The sequence below is a fragment of the Parambassis ranga genome, chromosome 15, assembly GCF_900634625.1.
Source record: "Parambassis ranga chromosome 15, fParRan2.1, whole genome shotgun sequence".
NCBI classification, from domain to species: domain Eukaryota; kingdom Metazoa; phylum Chordata; class Actinopteri; family Ambassidae; genus Parambassis; species Parambassis ranga.
In genome coordinates, this window is record NC_041035.1 from 3,725,605 (window position 1) to 3,747,765 (window position 22,161).

The 22,161-nt window shown below is 40.0% G+C and overlaps 2 protein-coding genes across 3 annotated transcripts; one reads left to right on the forward strand and one right to left on the reverse strand.

Moving 5' to 3' along the window:
- Window positions 1–1,444: 1,444 nt before the first annotated feature.
- vps8 (VPS8 subunit of CORVET complex) lies at window positions 1,445–21,543 on the reverse strand. Of its 2 annotated transcripts, none has more exons than XM_028423537.1 (45): window positions 21,413–21,543; window positions 20,260–20,328; window positions 19,550–19,680; window positions 19,156–19,252; window positions 18,762–18,794; window positions 18,095–18,149; window positions 14,477–14,601; window positions 14,232–14,318; window positions 13,927–13,994; window positions 13,475–13,628; window positions 13,319–13,378; window positions 12,762–12,869; window positions 12,528–12,614; window positions 11,901–12,002; window positions 11,421–11,495; window positions 11,235–11,270; window positions 10,994–11,084; window positions 10,850–10,896; window positions 10,683–10,772; window positions 10,405–10,451; window positions 9,283–9,505; window positions 9,068–9,157; window positions 8,882–8,933; window positions 8,729–8,771; window positions 8,482–8,554; window positions 8,276–8,395; window positions 7,502–7,573; window positions 7,052–7,171; window positions 6,898–6,954; window positions 6,599–6,681; window positions 6,412–6,496; window positions 6,212–6,310; window positions 5,938–6,027; window positions 5,746–5,792; window positions 5,518–5,662; window positions 5,320–5,409; window positions 5,003–5,182; window positions 4,847–4,928; window positions 4,682–4,764; window positions 4,421–4,501; window positions 4,037–4,206; window positions 3,265–3,433; window positions 2,600–2,653; window positions 2,422–2,502; window positions 1,445–2,188 (listed from the first exon to the last, which is right to left on the reverse strand). In XM_028423537.1, exons 1-45 carry the CDS (start codon window positions 21,482–21,484, stop codon window positions 2,063–2,065), a joined length of 4,149 nt encoding a protein of 1,382 aa, XP_028279338.1. In that variant the 5' UTR covers window positions 21,485–21,543; the 3' UTR covers window positions 1,445–2,062. The 2 variants fall into 2 exon arrangements, with proteins under 2 accessions (XP_028279338.1, XP_028279337.1); XM_028423536.1 differs by having other exon boundaries at window positions 11,832–12,002.
- On the forward strand, window positions 15,671–17,413 carry LOC114447326 (DELTA-sagatoxin-Srs1a-like). Its single transcript, XM_028423538.1, has 3 exons — window positions 15,671–15,817; window positions 16,546–16,654; window positions 16,747–17,413. The coding sequence occupies exons 2-3, from the start codon at window positions 16,587–16,589 to the stop codon at window positions 17,171–17,173; spliced, it is 495 nt and encodes a 164-aa protein (XP_028279339.1). The 5' UTR covers window positions 15,671–15,817; window positions 16,546–16,586; the 3' UTR covers window positions 17,174–17,413.
- Window positions 21,544–22,161: the final 618 nt, after the last annotated feature.

Genomic DNA, 22,161 nt, shown 5'->3' on the forward strand with positions numbered 1-22,161 from the left:
GCACGGGGGCACAGTACTGTCTCCGTTCCTGTTCTGTCCTGGCACCTGCAGAAGTCCTCAGACGACTCTGAGTCATCAAGATTTAGAACGCATCAAGATTCTTTGTCATCCAGGTCATGTTCATTCAAACGGTTGAAGTGAGGCAACTGGACTTGTAGAGTTTTCTTGAGTTTCCTCTGAGGTTATCGTCAGCCTTTTGGTGGAAGCATCTGTCTGTCTTAGCATGTTCAAACCATCCAATTGAAGCTAAAACACAGTCGAAGTTAGAGTAAAGATGATGAGTGTTCACAGAGGAGGAGGTGATGGGGACAAAAAACTAAAGCTTTTAACAAGCTTCCAGCCTGATCCACCCTCCCACTACTGTAAATCACTTTAAGTGGGTTTGGTCTTAAACTTTCAAGGTTTTTTATGTCCACCCTGTACTTGCTGGGAATGCTCCTGAGGAAATCACTCTGATTCAACACTGTGACTGTCTAAGTTGCAGCTTCAAATAATACACAAAGATGAACATATTAAACCTATTATAACATCGATAAATGTACTTAAGAGCACATTTTACAAAATGTTATAACAGGTAATCTGAGATTATATTAATTAAAAATCCTGTAAACAGAAGTCAAGGACTCTGCTGCCCCCTTGTGTCCACATGCAGAGGAGGACAGCTGAGAGCATGTTTTTATGTACCAGAGATAAGGAGAACCACCCAAACAAGGGTCAAAGGTCATAGTAGTACATGTGGATTCTCCTTCATAATATTCTGGATATTTCACCATGTTTCTAGTTTTTTCATCACTAAAAAATCATACTGTTTTGTGTTTTGTATGTTTTGCAGCTGCTCACCTCAGTTCATTTTTTTTTCTGGATGTTGAGCGTATACAGAATGTTGATGAAGATTCTCAGTTATCCAGGTCATCATACGTAGAGAAGATTGAAGCAAGGCGTCTGGACTTGTAGAGTTTTCTTGAAGACGTTTCGCTGCTCATCCAAGCAGCTTCATCAGTTCTAACTGTTTGGTGGGGAAACATGGTTTATATGTGGTGGCAGACCCCAGTGGGTGGGTCTGGGTAAAACTTAGCACTAAATGTTTCCATACTTACCTGTGAAGTTCTGGCTGACTGGGCCAGGTGTGTCTAACAACTATGAAACTGCCGGAGGGGGACTGGTTGACAGCCCTTTGTTCTTACTGTGAGTATGTGCAAACTTCCTGGGAATGGATGGAAGCACTGCATTGTACACCACATATAAACCATTTTCCCCACCAAACAGTTAGAACTGATGAAGCTGCTTGGATGAGCAGCGAAACGTCTTCAAGAAAACTCTACAAGTCCAGACGCCTTGCTTCAATCTTCTATACAGAAATTTACCAAGATCACCACAGAGCCCAGAGCAAAGTGAGCTGAACATAAGTGTTAAAAATAAATGGAAAAATATGCACTCACATCAGTCTGAATCCAAAGCTCAACTTATTTAAACCATGTACACAATACAGAAACACAAACTGCTTTAAGACAACTCTTCACAAGTGTGACAAGTCATGTAACGTAACGTTGATTCTTTTCCAGGTTAGCATGATGTATTTGGTGACAGGTAGCTAAAGGTAATTTGGTGCGGACAGTTTTTGACAGTAGAGCTCCATGTTTAAACAGACTTTGCTCACACAAATAAGATCAAGTCATTGTTTTCATTTTAATGGATTTGAGTGTATGAAAATCTTAGAGAATCACCACAAATTTAAATTTTTCATCAAAAATACAGAGGACGATTAGGGACACTGTAAACAACTTTTTTTCATAATGATTTTTTTTCTAACCTTACATTAAGAACTTTTTTGTTAGAATCCATAAATTTCACTAATTTTTTACAGTGTCCCTGATCCATTTCTGTAAATTTAAGGAGTTATGATCAGTGCTTCATATTAGTGTACTAAAAAAAAACAAAGGTAAAGGCGCCTTACACCTCATTTCAATTTATAAACAAACAATTTTCTGTACAGTATCAGGGGTACAAAAAAAAAAGCAGAGGACACCCAGTATTCACACTGATGTAGTACAGCGTCATGGTGCTACTCTTCCAATAGAGGTGGAGGAGAGAGTTTAAGGAGGAAACTCTCTGATCCTGCCTGTGCTGGCATCAGAAACCCCGCCTTCTCATTGCTGTGGCAGTGTGACAGTTCTGAGAGGATGGACAACTAAAAGAAAGAGAGATGGAAGAACATCAGACACAAAATATTACATCAACACCTTTGTGCAGGAAAAAAAAACTTCAGAGGTGCTGTCTGATCGATTGGCACTGAAAAAGTCAAGTCTACTAATAAAATAACCTTCACAAGCCTCAGTCATCCAGGATCAGGTGGGTATCACCAGATTACCAGTGAAAGCAGCATAAAACATTTTATAATGAGTGAAATATTTATTTTATTACCCTGGATGGTCCTCGGTATAAAGAGCGTATCTGATCCCAAGACTGCTCCTGCTGAAGGTCCAGCGTGGCCTCTACAAACACCTGGGCCACAACAAAGAGTCAGGAAGTGGACAGACCTGTAGTTTCTTACACATGGTGTTAATGGCAAACATGCATTCTGGGATCTGGTACTTCTTACCTTCTTCCTGTTAGCCACTGCTCCCATGTCATGATGCACTGATGTAACATGAGTCTGAGGCACAGAGAGAGGGACAGGGTTTGTCAGGTCTGCTATAACATTCTCTAATAAAAGTGAGACAGTGTTAAAAGAACACCTGGCATGAAAAGAATCTGCTGTCGTGTCATCAGTGAGCACTGTCTCCCTGTCAAAGCAAAGCGAGGATCGATACCTCTGAGGTGAAGTTATTAGAATAGTGTGGTGATCAGACTCCACTGTGATTTTTTATTTAACTCACACTAAGACTACACTAAGATTTCCCATGGGTACAACTGCTTTGAATCACAGCCCGGTGTAGACTGATAGCTCCACTTTTTTTGCCTGTATATTGGAATATGTCATTGGCAATATGGTGACGGTCGGGGCCTCTCACAGGGACTCAGAACATCTCCTCAGAGCTAATACCTAATGTTTGTTAAGGCAGAAAGTGAGTCAAAAGGACAATTTAGCTGCAGTAGCCTGGTTTAAACCTGTAGAGGGCCCTCACTGTACACATTTCTACAGGTAAGTATTAAACACTTTGTACTGAAATGTTATGACTGGGACCTTGGTCTAGAATTTAGGTCCCCAGAAGTCTGTCACTGTGTGTGTGGGTGTTGTTTCTTTTTAAGTACAGGCATACACACCTGTGCCAGTGATGTGGTGCGGCCACTCTTTAGTTCTGTGGAAGGCCCGCCCCTTCCTCCATGGCTGGAGGAACACTTGTAACACCTCCACCTCTGCTGAGGCTCTGAATTAGAGCCCCATCTACAGTCCTTCTGCTGCAGGCATTGTAAGTGGTACAGATGGCCACAGCTGGAAAGACACACACATTTTTACATTACTACGTGGACATTTCTACCTGATTTCTTGCAGCATTAGTAATGTTAAAAGCATGGCAAACGTCTGGTGCCATCAATCAATCGTTTTAAAGGTAGGGTAGGAGATTTTGAAAACTCAGGGAGAGTCAGCCAGATTTTGAAAGTAAACACACGCCCCTTTCTCTCGGAGCTCACCCCGAAGCCACGCCTCCCAACCAGTCTGTGACTTCGGCCATCATGCACGTACCTCTCTGATGCACGCAGAGCAGGAAGTGAGTGACAACCAGCCAACTCTATGCGCAGGGGTGCCTTGTAGGATTGGCTGATGTTCTTAGTGTTTTATAGCTTCCACAGATGATTAATATTCTTCGTTTTAAAGCGAAACTGCTGAACTAATTGGTTGCTATCGGATTGTAAAGAGAAGTTACACTAATTTAACAAAAAGTGCATCAGAAGGAAATCTCCTACCCTACCTTTAAGTCCCTTGCATACAGAGTCTCTCTTAAGGATACATTATTATTATGTTCCCATGAAAACAAAAGCTATTCGTCACTTTATGATGTTCAGAAGTCAGCTGGACGCCTCTAGCATGTATTACCTGAACACTATGATCTCCTCAGCTGAATCCTGCCTCCTCTTGTAGTGTTGTAGGCAGATGTTACAGCAGTCTTGTCGTGGGTGGAGGCCCTTTGTGACAGCCGCACGCAGGTGTGCCAGAGACCAGTGGAGGTCATGGTTCAACAGACTGGTAGTGGTTTCAAGTAAAGTCTGGAAAAAATGTTTTCTGTGAGTCTAAAATTGCTGTCCTTCACTATCTAATACAAATAACAACTAGAAATTGTATTGCAGTTATATATCCCTCATACAGAATAACACACAATACAGACAACAAATAACTAAAGAGGGTTAAAGGTATTTGAAAAATGGCAGCTGTAATAATATCCTCATTGTAATTTATATTTACACACAAGCATTGCTTTACCTGTTCATAGTTAAAAGTGTCCAGCATTCCCAGGATGAGGCACTGAATCTCTGCCAGCTTTCCTTTCCCATACACAGGGTCCTGACAGACACAAGCAGGCAGTTAGGATCACAAGGCGAAATACTACAAACTACGGCCTTTGACTATTAGAATGTAATGGAAACGTTTCCATTGTGGCCAAAAACACTAACAAAAAGTTTTAGAGATGTGAGTCTTTCAGTAATCAAAGAATGAATTTAAAGTGAGACTACACAAACCTACCTGCAGTATTTGTTGAATGACGGCAGGCAGAGGAATAAAGCTGCTCATACAGTTGAGGACCTTCATCGTCAGCTCTTTGAGCACTAAGAAATCCACACACATGTTTAATTAACATTTAATATGATTAGATAAAAAACAGACAGGATTTCATTGGTGTGTGTTTACCCTCAGAGGAGTATCTGTCATTGAGCCCCACCACCTGTTTCTGAAATGCCATCATGGTGTTCAGCAGTGGAAACCACAGAGCCTGTGAGGTAAAGAATCAGTGAATGAGGTGTGAAGAGAATCCCCCACTACTAAACACACCCACACACAGCCTACCTCTCTTTGCTGCTGGTCGAGGTTTTGACAGTTTCGATGACAAAAGGCAATTATTTCATTTAGTGAATGTTTTACTTGGGTCAGTGTTGACTCATTGTCTCTCTCCTCCTCGTCCTGTCTTCCAGCTAGTCCTTCATCTCCTCCATCAGCAGTGAGGAGAGACAGCTTTTCCTTCAGAGCCTGCAGACAGGAAATAAAAGCTTTCTTTTACTCTAACAGCTACATTAAACAGTGGTCAATACATTTAGTTGCTGCATGTGCTGGTTCTACTTATATCACATATGCATTCATCATTCTGGTAAATTATAATTAAGAACCTCTAGCAAGACAGCAAACGCCCCTTGAACATCTCCCTTCCTCTCCAGCAGATGGGCTGTAGCCTCATTACAGTGGTATTTCTTTGTTATCTGGACACAAAAAGATGGAATGTTACAAAAACTCATACATCACTTGAAAATATAAGATAAAAAGAATTGTTTAAGTCACTGTGTCATAAGAAGTATAAAGGAAAGTACTTGTATGGCTTCCTCCAGTCTGTAGTGCTGGGAGGTGTGGAGGAAGTTCAGGAGCTTCGGGGGGTCGAAACGGCACAGTAAGTCCAGCAGAAGCTCGTGGAGGTCTCGTTCCAGAGGCAGGGTGAACTCTGGAGGGAGGCTTTCCCTGAATAATATAATAATAAGAAAATGAGATGAGACAGACCACAGGGCAATTACCAGGGATTAGACAGAGAGAGCACCCAGTACCGTGGCTCCAACAGGCAGCTGAGGAACATGAAAAGTAGCTGGTCAGCCTGCAGAGATGTGGAGAGAGCAGACACATGTGACACAGAACGCGTGATGGAGATTTGGTTTTTTCTCATTTCTCATTTGGCTTCTTTGCTCCTGCTTAGTGTCAGAACGACTACTGCAGTTCAACATTGTTTTCTATAACTGTACCTGAAGAACAGAGATGATCTGCTGCACCTCTTCTGATAAATGAAACACCACAAGGTCAGCTGATTTGCTGGGGTCAAGGGTCACCAGCTCCTGTAGGAGGGTTGATGTAAAAATGCATTCTTCTTCATCATCTAATCAATACTAAGTAAAAACTGTAACACTGTAACCGTTTGTGAAGCTATTAATAACAGCCACCTAGTCTGGGTTTTAAGGTGCCACCATGATGGACCTGCACCAGGAAGGAGCGAATGTGTGTATCAGCATCTGTACTGACCTGTATGTGCTGCAGCGTTTTGTTCTTCACTGTGAGTTTCTCTTCAGGACTGTAGCCCGGCATGGACAGCAGATTGTGGATGTAGTTGAAGATCTCCCACTGACATTCAAAATGCTCTAATTAGTCAACAGCTTGTTACCGCCTGCTCAGTAGTTTTACTTAAAGCCTTCAATGTAAACCAACACAGATGCAGTATGTACCTCTCTGAGGGGGTCTTTTAGGTAACAGTCAATGATCTTGTCATAAAGATGTTTCTTCTCATAAAGAAATTCACAGATCTGATAACTGGAGGGACAGACAGGAAGACATGTAAACTGTTGTAACATTATTGGATGAATAACAGTAACTTACGACTTCATGTCCATATTTTTTTAATCATCTACTCACAACTTGGCCTTTTCTGCCAAAGCCAACAACCTTTCTTCGTTAAACTGGACTGCGCCCCCGACCTGTAGCAGCTCCAGCAGAACCTAGGTCACACATTTGAAGTAGAATAATGAACACTATTAAGTGTCAAGTTGCAGTACATTTCAAAAATATAAATATTCCATATTCTCTGGAAAATTCAGTGCACTCAATGATATCAGTTGTGTTCATATAGCTGTATCAGATTTCTGTAACATGACAATCATGACAACATGAAAATCAGTCTGTGCAGAAAAGTGTTTTCAGAAATAGTTGTCTACCTGCTGTCTTTCTGTGTGTCGGGAATCATCGTCAGGGCAACACAGGAACTCCAACACCTGAAATAATTGTAAGAGCAAAGATCATTTAAACAGTGGCAAAAGCACAAATGATCACTTAGGATTTGAACACATCTTTATGAAATTGTTTGGTTACCTGATCAAAGAGGTTCCTGTTCACAAAGAGCGTGTTATCTGGCTTGGCTAACTGGCGGGCCAAAAAGGTAAAGAGGCCGCCCACCTGGGAGGGAGTAAAGTCTGGGTTGTCCACCATCACCTAGGTAACAAGAAACACATATCAATGATAAAGGCAAAAATACAGCTGGATGAAGAATGATATAACAAGTTAATATCCATTCAAACATCAGATGAGCATGGTTGCTGCCTTTGGTGGGTAGTGGCAGTCTGATTTAGAATGATGGAGATCAACAGCTGAGAGAACATTGGTCCTCAGAGAGCCCTCCATGCTCTTTGTACATTACACATTAACAGGTTTTTATTTATACTATATATATATGAAATTAATGAAGAATAGATAGAATAATATAGACAGATAAATATTATACATTTAAAACTTGTTTCAAAATGTCATGCTAAGTTATTCTACCTGAAGTAAGATGTCCACTATCCTCTGCTGGTACTCCAGGGCCTGCTTGTCATTCTTGAAGTCTTCAAATGTCTTGAATGAAGAAGAACCAGATTTTACATGGCCCAGAAATCGAGAGATGACAGAGATTGTAGCTTGCAGGACATACACAGTAGCAACATGAGTAATAACAGTTCATCCTTATGAAGCTGTTCTCTACCAGCAGAGAATGTTCAGAAACCTGCATCAGGTGTTCACAGGTGCCAGGATCCTGGTTTCTTTTCAAGCCTTTCAAGTAGATTATCTAGGTTTACTGTAACTGAGATACAATCTGATCCAGGTTGCTGAAACCAAAATGTTTACATATGCAGAACATAACCAGGACACTGTAAAACCCTGATCAAATTGAGGACATTCATACACATGTAAACACACTGACAGGCTGATTGAAAGTCTGTGAACACTGTAGATTGCATCGGTTCTTCAACTTCTGTTAACTCTATCCTCTCACACAACTGTACCTTTAAGTGTGCCATTTTTCACTGATAACCATGAGACTAAAGAATCAGCAGTGTTAGTGCCATATGAGAGGCAATTCCCTGACATGCAAGTTTGTGGCCAAAACTAATACTGATTGAGCTACAAAACTGAGATTTAAATGACAAGCATATAACATAACATAACATCCTGTATATGATTTCTATCCCTTTTTAGTGAACACTGAAGGGAGAGAGAAAGAAATATGAATTAATTAGTTATCAGCATGACAAGAATAATAAATAAATCTCATCTCACCATGGCAAGGACGTTAAGAAACTCCCGAGTGTCAAAGTGCAGTAGAGTGTGAATAAATGGAAACACTTCCTCCTCCTCTGGCATGTCAGCTGAATGGAGACGGATCAGGAACTCAAACACCTAACACACAGACACACACATTAGCACAGGAGGGACACACACATCCTGCGGTGTGGTGTTTGTCACATTAACACTAGTGTACATACCTGGTTCTTGACTTGAACCACCAGGTCCTCAGGGATGTCTCCTAGTGGATATGCTCTTCCTGCAAGGCAGCAGCTACATATGCACACACACACACACACACAGAGAAAAACAGACACACAACATCACTTTTACAGATGTACAAACAGTTCAGAAAATGGTCCATGCTCTATAATAGTGTTTCATTACAATACAATGAAGGTACTGTTCAAATATACATGCAATACACTGATATCTGTGTGGGTTTACCTTATGTACACCAGAAGTTTGTTTCCCATCACCACGTCCTCATCTGACCAAAGAGAAAAAGACTTGTGCTTCTGAACTGTTCTTTACTATCAAAATGTTTACAGTATAACAAGTCATTTGTGCTTTATTGTGGCTGTTGTTTTCCAGCGTTACCTGTCAGGCTCCTCCCTTCTCGAATTGTAGGGCCAATCACAGCAAAAAGTTTCTGAAATATATATGATTAAATCAACCAACCAAACAATCTTTAGATATATAGTACTTGTCATACAATATTTGTGACAAAGTGCTTTTTAAAGATAGCCCAGCCAGATAAAACTACCTTTTTGGTGGAGAACTCACCTCCATTGGAGTTATGTAATCATTCATGCCACTGTTGAAAACGTAGATCATTGCATCATAGAGCTGGTTCTCCCAACACACTTGAACCACCTTCACACAAACACACACATACAAAAGACCTTTAGCAAAAATCAAATCAGTCAAATCGAGTTTTTAGCTGACTCATGCTAGCAGAAAAAAAATAAAATATAAAATATATATTATTACAACAATACCTGTTGTATGTCCAGACTGGTGACATCTAGATGGACAATGCATCTCTCCAAGCTGTCCATCATACCATTGCTGTGGTAATGAGCCAGGAGGTCCTTCATGATGGGTGGGGTGAGATGACCGAGGCGGTCAGCAACAATGTATGACTCCAGTGACTCCAGAAAGACCCCCTTAGCAACCGTGTTCTCTGATAACCGGGTGCACAGCTGGTTGAACAGCAAGTCACTGTGGGTGACACAAATAACAGAAAAATAAGAGAACAAATAAATAACAAATTAAATATATGACTTCCTGAAAATACTTGTTTAACACGGTGTATAACTAGTCTATAGTATAGTTTGTAGGGCCAGTGGACCTTGTTGATATGGCTACAGCCACAGGTAGAACAGGGCCGCCACACTCTTAGCCTTTACCATAGCCATGCTGCTATAGGCCTACACTGTCGTGGGACACAAACATGATCCACTGAGCAGTTCCCTCTCAACCCCTCTTACCCCCTTACCCCTCCTCTATTCTCATCAGCCTCAAACCTCAAGCCTTGTCACTAGCTGCGGTTGCTGTCTTCCTCATGGATTTCTTTCTCTCTCCCTCTCTCTCTGCAGGTCTCCCTGACCAAACTAGTGCTTACAGCCTGCACCAGCATCTGTTGTTCATCTTTGTTTAACAAGCATAATTAACTCATGATACATACATCAGCTATGATATAAACACAGTAGTTAGTCTTTCAGCTTGCTTGACAACATCAACAACCTGTCATGATTGTCCTTTGCAATGTATGATGTCTGTGCGTCTCTCTCTCTCTCTCTCTCTCTCTCTCTTGATTATGTACACTGATCTGTTAAGCAGCAAATACAGCACCGGTCACTATTCTGCCTTGTGGAAAGCAAATATAACTAACAATGAACACAGCTTTTGTGTGTGTTTCCAGTTCCATGTTTACACCGCCCTTTCTGCTATGCATCATATTAACAATATGTTCTTGCTTATTGCTAGTTTCTATGTCTTAATCAACAAATATTATAAGGATACTGAATACTGATGCTGGAGGCTGAATAATGGTCAGACATAACAAAGAGTACATCACTAAAGGTTGTTCTTAAATGTACAAAGATATCTATACTCACGCCCTCTGTAGTAGTAGGCAGTAATCCACCAGGACTGGAACTATATCCTGAACAATCCACAGAGAGAAAGGCTGGTTATCCACTTATATAATACACTGTTTTAATTGTTTAGATGATGCTCATGTAGCAGTGTCTGTATCAAGGACCAACGAAAATTACCTTAGGTCAGTTTTGATGATTTAGCATCCAAGAAACCTCACTATTATACCTTGTGTCTCTGCTATGCTACTATGCTGACGCTGTGGCCAACTGGACCCTGTGGTGTGCCTCTTGTTTACCTGGAAATGTTGCTCCATCACTTGGATCTTGCCTTGTTCTGGACACTTTTTCAAAGCATGCTCTGCAAACTGGAAAAGGATCTCTACCATCTGTGTACACACAGACAGTGGTCCAGGTTAAAAATGAAAATAATGATGTCAGAGAACTTTAACACAACTGCTCTTACCTTGTCACTGACTACTCCCTTCCTTTTTAGCGGCTCTCCATACAGACCTATAACCAGCACATCAAACACTACTGTCAAACAAGTTCGTTTAAATCTCAAATTATGTCGTATATGTACGTTTTTTTGTTTCTTAATTATACCTACCAACCACAGCCTTAGCAGTTCCCTCGTGGAAGGACCAGGCCAGAGAGAGAGCCTCAACAAAATGTTCCTGCTTCAGCAAGCAGTCTATACGCTGGACACAGACAAAGAACGCAAATATTAAAATGTGGTAAATGGAAATAAGAAGAAAATGTATGACAGCTATCCGTTTAGCTGCTTTTTTTGTCAGTGATTTGTGTAAAACTACAGTATCAAACTAACATTTTTGAAATATCATATGTACCTCTCTCCAGTTCCTTAGAGTCATGATGTGAGCTGACTGCAAGATAAGATCATATTGTTACAGAACGAGACAGCACACACAAATGAGACACTAGCACGTGGTACTTCATTGTAGAAGAGTGCTTGCCAAAAGCTAGTTTGGTTCTGATGCTACATTATTTATACAGACATAAACAGAAGACTTTACCTTGGTGCCCAAAAAGACAATCTGTCCTGCATAGCTGGAGACTGACTGGTAACAAGCCTTTTCTCCTACTAAAGCCTGGAACACAGACACACTATTATAGACACACATTCAAAGACCTACCAGTATTTATAAGGTGCATTAAGCCTCATATACCAACTTTCTATAATTTGTCTGCCATTTCTTTTCTGTCTCCTATGATTGCTTCTCTACTGTTATCCACCTCCATCTTGTCTAGTTGCTTCCTTAAAGGTTAAAAAAGGATCTGTAAGCTATCATCTCACCCCACTCTGCTTTTATGTATTGAATATCAGCCAATAATAATTATTAACCTGTAATAATTTATATTAAATATTCCCAAACTTGATGTCCAGTTTGACCTCTGATCCTGTCCCCCACCAGCTAACCCCTCACCAGAGCCTGGGAGACATTCCCTCCAGTGGCCAGCGATTTGAAATGTCGGCTGTTATAGACCAGTTGCACCTGCTCCAAGTCCAGAGTCTCCAAAACCTCTTGACTGGGCCGGTCCACGACCTGCAGCTTTTCATGGCTGTCGACCAGAACCAGTGTGCGACTGTTAATCCACTGCAGAGACAAAAGATGAAGAACAAGTCATGCAGCTGTCCACACAAACCTACAAATAGCATCAGTTATGAAGGTGTCCTAGTAGCACTATCGGGTGTAAACAATAAGGAAACGAGAGATATGGTGCCTTTGAAAGCTGTTTTGTCACTGAATAAGATGGGTTGTCTTAGGGGCTAATTTACACGGACACCAAATCCAGTTGATGCAGTCATGTTAACTTGGTTTATGACAGATTGTGTTAATGTATCCAAATATAAACATTCAATGGCGCAAACATTTGAGGTGATTGTTAACTCAAAAGCAGATATGGATCGAAGCGCTAAGGAGGAACAAGAGCTATCACAGCAGCTAACATCTGTACACTCAATGAAAGGAAAGGAAACACTGCAGCTTAGGCTGGCCAATGGTAAGTGTGGCATGTGTTTACAGTGGAAAAAAAGTTCTTTGTGGTTTGCTGGTTTGTTTTGAGTGGGTAAGAAAACAGCCCTCTAGTAGGTAGCCTAATGCCCTGAGTTAAGTACTTACATTTAGGCTAATAATATCACAGCTGAGTTGGAGCTGTCTTTGCTTGATGACATGAATCGTCCCCTCTTTTGTCTCTTCTTTCTTTACCTGAACAAATAGCAGTGCAGAAGAGAAAACATCAACACTGTTCGCAAAATTACAAAAGCAGCATCTAGGAAAGATTACATTGTACTAAGTGCATTTTTAATGGGAGTCTACAATTAACTAATCTGACAGTAGGAGGTAGGCGAGTACCAGGAGAAAGTGGACTGTATCTCCTTTGCAAAAAGCCAAGATAGGATTGACCATCTTCTGAACAGGAACAAACTGCCAGGCCAGCTGAGGAACACTGGACGGATCAGACTGTCAAAAGAAGAAAATCATCTGTTAGTTAAACCATGTAGTACTGCAGTGTCATATAACTGTGATCACAATGCTGGCTAGACACTCTACCCTGTCCTCCTAGCATTTACTGTAGCAACATTAAGTAAAAAGAAGGAAAAATCATTGAACTTATACAGCTCCAGGCAATAAAAATTGTGTATAATGAGTTAATTTTTTTGTTCTTTTACAACTAATTAGCAAAACATGCAAGTACACCATATCTGGAGAAATGCTTAGATAGATGCTAAATAGAATTTGTGGCATGACATCACTGGTCACAGTTTTGAATTGTAACTTTGTTAGTGTGGATTTAAAACGTCATTCTATTGTCAGCTTAGAATAAAGGTCCATCAACACTCTCAAACTATCACTGGATCTGAAGCAACATTTATTTCTTAAAAAGATGACAAACAGACAAAAATTCAGACCTTGCTGTAGGGAAAGGTCATCCAGACTTTCAAGGAAGGTTTTAGTCCAATGACAAGGATCTGATGAGAGGAGAGCAAAAGTCAGACATACCACAACCCCCTTACACAGAGCTCCATGACGGGAGTCTACACTGTGAATGGATGTTTGAAGTGTACCTTTGTGAGGGAGGCCATAGCCAGCAGAGAGTACTGTGTGATGGGATGGTCTCGTAAGTCCGGAGGAGAGCGCAAAGGTTCGATACAGCAGACTTCACCTTTAGAGCCACTGAAGAGACAGCGGGAGTCGCACGAACGCATCCCCATCACTCTCCTGGAAACAAAAAAAAAAACACACATGCTATGCATGAAACTGCAGGGATCCTTTTACTTTTTCATAAAGGCCTTAATGTTCTTGATATTTCTTATTTGCTTACATCAGTCCCCTCAATCTCTGAAAAGCATTTTGTGTTACAAAGTTTACTGTATGAAAGGATGAAAGGTACAATGTAAATAATGATTGATTGGTTGATATATACACGACTCTCATAATCAAAAGTCAAATTGGAATGAGAAACCGTACTCATTTGAAGCATTTGAAGCAAATGATTTCAATCATTTTGACTTTTTACCTGAAAGCCAGCTCAAACACAGACCCGCCGCTGTCATTGCACACTGCAAGAGTTGGGTCATCTGTGAACTACAGACACAAATCGAGGAAAATATTAATATATAATAATATAAATAATAATAACGTATGTAACAACAACCATTACTAAGTGTGTGACCAGGCAAATACATTTGTTGTTGTTTTTTTGGTAATGGTTGTGAACATAGGCCAATTGGTGGTTGGTTACATTCACAATTAGCTATGTTAATGTTTAGGATACATGTCCTCACAACTGTAGAGAGACCAATAATATGTGCATGTGTGTACCTTGACATGCAGTATGGCTGTCCCTGGGGGGTGAGCATCAGTGATTGTTCGTAGTAGCTTCCCATTGGCTAGATCCCACATTGTAATCTAATGTTATACAAACAGACAAACAGATGGAGAAACACAATTCATTGACTTCAGTGCTGCCATACATTATTACTACCCTGGTCCTTTAATAGGCTCCACCTTTTGGGACATTACAAAACTCTAATCTATATCCAGTCAAGCAGACTGTGATTATGTACCTGTCCTTTGGCAAACCCGCAGAGAAGGCGTGAGCAGTCATGGTTGATGCTGAGGGCAGAGACGGCTCCAAACTCTGCTCCAGTTGTCTTGGTTCCCAGACAGAGTCGCAGTGCCTGGTTAGTATCTGGAATGGAGAACGAGGCATTCAGTTTCTGATTTAATCAATTCTAATCAGGTGATGTGAAATTACATTAAGCAAATAGGGGAAAGAAATGCAAGAAAAAAAGAGCAATGAGATAAAATAATAAAACAGAAAACCATTTTACCCTATTCTCTTTATTTTTATATTTAATGAAAAGAATGGGGTAAACCTCAAAAAAAAATAAAATTTGAAGGACCAGTGTGTAAGACGAAGCAGGACCTATGAGCAGAATGACTATTCATAGTTCTGCTTTCGTTAGTATTAATGATGTGATCAAATCACTGTGTTTTCACTGTAATAAGCCCCTCCACATTTCTCTGCAGTAGCTCTGAGTTGACAAATCAGATGCCACTAAACACACTCGTCCTTTAATAGCAGCATACTCCAAATAAGCAACACAAGAAAAATACAGTAATACACACAAGCAACTGAAGGACCGGGGGGAGGGGGAGCATTTCAAACCACAAAACATGCATCAAAAGACCTAAGCTGAACCAAAATGCACATCAGCTTCACATTTCATAGCCAGTCAGGTTACAAATAAAATGGACAATACTGAGCATGATCTGAGAGAGGTGGGTCATACCTTTTCCTGCCAAGGCATCATAATGTTAGCAATATAAACAGACACTGGTCACCTCTGATCACATTCAGCCGCTCTATACACAGTTTAGCTTTTAACAATAATAACAATAATGATAATAATAACAACAACTTGTCACACAAACATGTTAGTGAAGTGTTACATCATGGAATATGGTCTGGATGCTATGAACCTCAGCCTCATGTGTAGAACTACCATCATGGCTAAGGCTCAGATCTGTTGGGCTGTTTTGGAGTGTTACCCTGTAAACATGGCCGACCTGTGAGTCCATCCCACCCTGTACAAATACTTTTAAGCCATTTTAAAAGGTTCAAACAAAGCAGATGTTTTAACAAAAGCGTATGTTGATGTAATCAAGTTGATCCAATCTTATGAAGGTGATAAGGTAGCAAACAGAGTAGGGCAGGAGGCTGATACTGGACATTAGATAAAGAGGGAGTCACCTGGTACCTGAAGGTACTGATTACCTGAGTCAATAAAACCCGTTGGGTGAGCAGCTCGTGCAATTTAACCTTCTACCACATTCTGTTTGAAACCTGCAGCAACAATCTTCCACCTGAAACAGCTTTCTGACTGAGGCAGATCATAAAAACGGTAAGTCCTTCCTTATTCAGCTCTGACCTGGACACTAAGGCCTCTCCACTCCACTCTCCACTAATGCCTTTATTTTTGTTTTGTTTTTGTTGATAATAATGTACGGACAGTAACTGTCCTAAGAGGTTATGTGTGTTTCGGTAACATTTTTAACAGGCGTGATACTCAATTACTAAGCCACACAAGAGGGTTTCTACAAGGGCCTGGTTGCTTTAACTTGGGGCACAACAGTGTACTTTGTAAAATCTATTTCGACTGTCATTCCACAGCATTTCCAGACCAGTTCAAGGTGACTCGAAAGGTTAGAAAATAATCACGAAAAAGGGCAGAGAAAAGAGCACTCAATTTACAAATCATGAAAACAAATGAAAAAGTCAAAGTGCAGTTACCAAAATTTAGCTACTATGCTGTTGTAGTTGTAGCATAAAATACTATTTAGTTCAGGTCCAATGCAGCAGGTAGAGATATGTTCTGGCCCTAAACCATTAAGTTGTTTAAAGTAACCGTATCATGGTTGGAATAACCTCTTTTCTAGATCCTGTTTAGTCATGTATTCTTTTACTCTATCTATATACTTGTAAATCAACAATGAGTCCCTGCTGTAATAGACTTGGCATGTCTTAAATATGAGTATATATTAACACTAAGATTTATTACAAAAGTTCTTTAATTTACGTATAGGCTCTGCTGAAATTCACTGAAATAAAGCTCTTTTGTGTCTGATTTAGGTCCAGCTTCTTCTCCTGTAAACCTTCCACACCTCATCACAATGCCTCATCGTAACTGCTCCATTGAGATCAACAACAACTCCGGCTCCTACACTCTGGTCAACCCCCGGTATGAACTGCTTTATGTAACAGTCTTTGCATGTTGCTTCAGTTGGTTCTACAGACTGAGTTGTGAATCTGATATCTCGTGTCTCTGTCCAGTGTGTATACTGAACATGGCGGCTGTGAGGTCCCTTTGCCCCCCATGGTGGGTCCGTGTTCTACTGCCAGCGCTCTGTTCAACAAGACCACTGGTGCTATGACCGGAGCAGTGGGCGTCTTCACCTATGACCTTCTTAACGCTGACTTGAATGACTATAGCCACATCATGGCTGTCATGTTCTCTGTGCCCTACGACCGAAGCCTCTACTCCAACTGGTTTGCTGTGGGGATCTTTGACAGGGGAAACGACTGCGACTACAATCTGTATGACATTATGTACAATGGAAGTGAAAGTAATTTTGTAAGAGCGAAGGCTGATGGCTCCTGCATTTCCTATGAGGGTGACTATATTTTAGTAGGTGCCTGCATGTCAGACACTGGTGAAGCAGTTCTGAAAATTGATGTCAATGATCTTGGCATGTATTGAGGCAAAAGCACAAGGATCATACTGTTATTTAAGCCATATGAGACGATCACAATACTTTTAATAACACATGTGTAATAAGCTTGGTTTATATTAGGAATGCAATTTATTGATTATTTCATTAATCATTAGTCGAATGACCTTATCGATTGATTAACCAAATTTCCCTCTGTTTCAATAGGGTCTAAAAGAATAAAAGCTAAACATTGTTTATACACTGAATAAAAAAATGCATGTCCTTAATGAGTGTGTGTGTCTGTGTGTGTGCATCAGGGTGGAACTCCACTGTTGAGTTTTTCTTATTTTTAGAACCAAAAACGATTACATTAGGTCATTTTTACTAACACCAAAATTGCGCCTTCACAGTTGCACATCCCCATCAATCAATTAAATTGAATAATAATGTATTTATGCAGTTACACGGAGACACATTTAATTTTATGAAAGTGGTCACAGGAAGCCCCTTGAGTGCATATAGGAGAACCAAAACGGAGAAACTAAATTAAAAACTAAACGAATGAGGACCATCAGTGACCACATAACAAAGACTGACTGAGGTCATTTTACTGAACTGGACCACAGAGGGTGGACAATCTCAAATAATTCAAATACCTGCACAGCTAAATAAGTACATTAGCAAAGGGGTTTCCTCCCTTACACATCACAGTGGACTCATATCAGAGCACTATCAGCTATATACACTAAGACCTCAAAGGGGTGTAGACCTCAGCATTGGTTGTATCATTTTAACTGTGGTCTCTGTGGTCCCTCTGGTGGACAATCTACGTGTAACATGCCTTGAGTAACCTGAACCCCTCCACAAACTGCTCTACAGAGTAAACTGCTCACATGACTCATGGAGACACAAAAGCCACATTACATGAAATACAACAAGTTGAAAGTAAATTGTAATAAGCTACTCACCAAAGACTAGAGCCAGACCATGAGACGTTCCGACAGCGATGACACCTGACACGGTCTAAACACAGAAAATACACAGCTTAGAACTGATGACAAAGAATCCAGGAATAGGTATAACATGGACAAAATAAAACAAAACACCATTAAATACAAATACATTTTACCATAACCAACCCAATCAGATACCAAACACCACATAAACAGGAGATCTTAAGTCCGTTCTTGTTATTATTTTCCACAAGATCATTAAAAATTCAAGAGTTTTGATGTGAGCATTGTGTACAAGCAAGGTTCTTTAAAAACCTATGATCGACTTAGCTTTTTATTTTGACTGACGTGTAAAATCTTCGAACACAGATCTACAGTATTTTTAATCATTGTACAAATGAAAATGAAGGCAGACATTTTTGCATATAGCTCACTGCATCTGCTTTCATTAGTATTGATGATTTGGTCAAATCACTGTGTTTTCACTGTAATATGCCCCTCCACATTTTTCTCACTGCATCTGTGCCCTCTCTCGCATTATCTAGTAAACAACTGTGATCCATGCATCTCTGCATATTTCTTCTCATAATGTTGTAAAAGAAATGATCAGGAATCTGGCAATATCAGATCCACAAGCACATGCAAGCAGCTGGTATCTTTGCAAAAATGTCAGGTTACTCACAATAGCAGTCGGCAATCCAGCATCCACTTTGTCCTGAGTAAAGATACAAATATTTTATTACCAATGAATACAATCTACTCAATCATAGAGTATAATACAATCATAGACTGCTGCCCCCGCGACCCGGCCCCGGATAAGCGGTGGAAGATGGATGGATGGATGGATGAATACAATCTTATTCTAATCTTGTGCTTTGTGTTGTTCTGTACTTGTACTACTGTTGGGACTATACAGGGTTAAGTGAACTCTGTGTCAGTGGAAAAGTGCTTGTTTTACTGATTAGGATTACATATTTAGTTGTGTGGGTTAAAACTGGGGTAATAGGCTAGGGAAGGTCAAAGAGAATGTTCACAAAGAGAAGATATGTGTGTATAGGTGTGTGTTATGGCCTTACAGCAGCAGAGACGATCTGTGCAGAGATGCCCTTCAGCAGGCTGTGTCTAAGGACAGATCCATGGACGGTTGCGTTCAGGTCCACTGTCCTCCTCTTTCTGTCCACACACAGAGAACATAGGTCAAACATACACACAATGATTTTCAATTTATACATGGAAAAAGATTAAGATATGCAGTTATATATTCAAATTTTAAATATAGTACAATTACTTTTATTGAAGTCAATTAAATTAAATTTTTGTGTAAAATGTTTTTATTTGGTGTAAATAGTTTGCTTTTTGCATAGTTTTCATATATCATATATAATATAATGATTGTAAATCATTTATTAATAACTACATAGGTGCAGTTATAGTATAGTTTTATACCGTGTACAATGTGTACATTCATACCGTTTGAGGTGTGCTGGGTCTCCACTGTCAGAGCTAGCCAGAGAGGAGGTGTCACAGGAGTGAGCATCCATGTTGTCTGTGTTCAATACGCAGGTGTCCTCCAAGACAAATGGCTCCTCCTCATCCTCCAACTTCAACACAGGATAACAAATAAACACACACCGTGAGCTATAGCATCTTTTTTTTTTTACAAATGTCTTTATTGTGTTTTCATAAAAGAACAGAAATACACAGAAAACAAGGCACATCAATACACAAACATAAGAGGCACAAAAATGTTACTACATTCTTGGGTAGCGATCATTTCTCATCATGGTAAGAGGAGTGGTAACAATATTGGAAGATACAGTTATACATAGGTTAATATACAATATGTCCCCATCCTTAATTAGTAATTATAATGACCACTCAAACTTTCAAATCAAGAATTGCATAAATGCCCCCAGATCTTTACAAAGGAGGTATGTTTCCCTTTAGCCACATATGTGCCCCTATTCCAGGGCAAGCCTTTGTAGTAATCCAGGATTGTTTACTCTATAGCATCTTTGAATGGTATGAAGGGGCATTAGTGCTGTGGGTACGGTTAACTCGCACATCTGTGGAGTCACCTTCAATGCGAAATGATGTATATATGTTTCTGGGCAACAAATTGCATTGCATGCTGCCTTCCAGACAGTGTAGTTTCCCTCAAAAAATTGCACGTGCTTTACCTCACTAAGGATGCTCTCCAGCGTGGGAGGTGTATCCACTTGGGGAATGTCAAACTCCTTATCGTCAATCTGAGGTCAGAAGTAAAACACAAAGGGTTAGAAAGGTGTTTTTACACTCTTGGACATGTGCATCCTAACACATCTCTGATTATGTCTCTATTTTCTGATACATTAGAAACATTTGTTGAGAGTTTGATGTTTTAATGGTGCTGTAATGCTTTGTGATGCCACTGTAAAACCACTAGATGGCAGAATCACAGCAATCTTGGCTTATGCTTTTAAGAGATTCTTTGTATCTATGTGCTGCAACCTACCCCACTAGCAGAGTCGTAAAGCAATGTATCTGTGCAAAAAAGCAAGTCTGTAAAAAATGATATACAGTATATGCACATAAGTACTTGGTGAGAGTGCTGTCCTTGGTTTCCACACAAAGACAACACATGCATTTTTCTCAGAATCACTAGAGATGACTTTCAACATTTTACCTTTAATCGATGTTTAGATAAACTTTTCAGGTTTGCTTTGCAATCAAACTATTGAGATTTGCAATCAAACTAATACACTAATACCCTGCAGCCAGTGTTTAGCTTGTTGTAATAGCACCGTGGTTTGAAAAACTGAAAAACTGTAGTGATATATAAAAAAAACTCATAGAATCTGTATGTATTTATTTCCATTGTTTCCATTTACAATGTGGAATTAGTAGGAAATATATGAATAAATACTTCAAATGCTAGTAAGTGTCATATCTTATGTCTAACTGGTAAACGGGTGGTGCTATTAAAACTATGTTACTACATAATCACGTGACCATACAGGTGTTCATTCAAAGGTTGTAGCAAAGCAGAGGTTTCAATTAACGGGCGTATGTTGGTTCATTTGCTCAATACAATTAGCCTAATACATAATACGACGGAACAGACATTTTAATTACGCAGCAACTCTCATCAGACATGCGCAACTGGGCCTAACACCCGGGTTGCGTTTGCCAGAACTTGTACATTGTTTTCCTACAGCCGCTAAGAAGTGTCATGTTCATAATTTGGAGCTATCATGGTGTAGCTCACTGACACAACAGACCACTGCGGAAACACAATGACTTTCTCCCTCACTCCACCACAATGACAGCACAAAGGGGGACAGAGTCTCTCACCGAGTCCACTTCCATCAGGTTGAGCTGAGATGAGGCAGACAGCAGGCTGCGAGCATCTGGAGACTGCGACATTTCTGTTTACATGGGTAGAACACAGGGCTCGCCTCTTCTCTACCCCCACAATTCTTCCGGCAGGAAGTAGATTAATGACGATATTTCCGGTTGAAATTTTCAGAATAAGAGACCATTCACCGGGTGCTGAAAACCGTAGATTTGAGAAAATACTGAATTGAAACGTAAGACCGAGCAATACCTAAAAACTGTAAAACCCAAATATGTTACCAGTTTAGATCATATATACATTATACGATATAACCTATGCGGTGTTCCCAAAAAGTGAAAAATACTTATTATTTTTATTGCCACAATTCCAAACAAAACCAAGTGTAATCCATATTTTGTTACAGGACTTCACAATTATTTGTTTGTTTAACAATCAGGACACATGATTAGAATGACATTCAATAGCACCGGATGTCAGCATAGCATCCAGTGAATGAGTCATATCTGCATTACAGACAGCAAATGTTTTACATTTTCTATCAGTATCTTGATAGTATGTGGAATTTGAATTACCCAGGGTTCCAGGATAATGCAAGACATGATACTTCTCATAGCATTGGAACACATCTCATAAAAGCACTGCAACCACTTGGTCTTATGAACACATTCACATGGATGTTTTGTGATTAAATTGAACTGAACCAGTTCAATGCTATTTGAATTAATTCTACATGTTCATGTCTGAA

What these genes read in the sequence shown, in the direction of transcription:
- LOC114447326 (XM_028423538.1), top strand. Translation starts at nt 16,587, where the DNA reads ATGCCTCATCGTAACTGCTCCATTGAGATCAACAACAACTCCGGCTCC. An exon ending in TACACTCTGGTCAACCCCCG is followed by an intron (nt 16,655 to 16,746) that starts GTATGAACTGCT and finishes GTCTCTGTCCAG; the next exon opens with TGTGTATACTGAACATGGCG.
- vps8 (XM_028423536.1), bottom strand. Translation starts at nt 21,484, where the DNA reads ATGTCGCAGTCTCCAGATGCTCGCAGCCTGCTGTCTGCCTCATCTCAG. An exon ending in CACAGATCGTCTCTGCTGCT is followed by an intron (nt 18,795 to 19,155) that starts GTAAGGCCATAA and finishes ATCTTTACTCAG; the next exon opens with GACAAAGTGGATGCTGGATT. An exon ending in AAACGCTGCAGCACATACAG is followed by an intron (nt 6,028 to 6,211) that starts GTCAGTACAGAT and finishes ACCCTCCTACAG; the next exon opens with GAGCTGGTGACCCTTGACCC.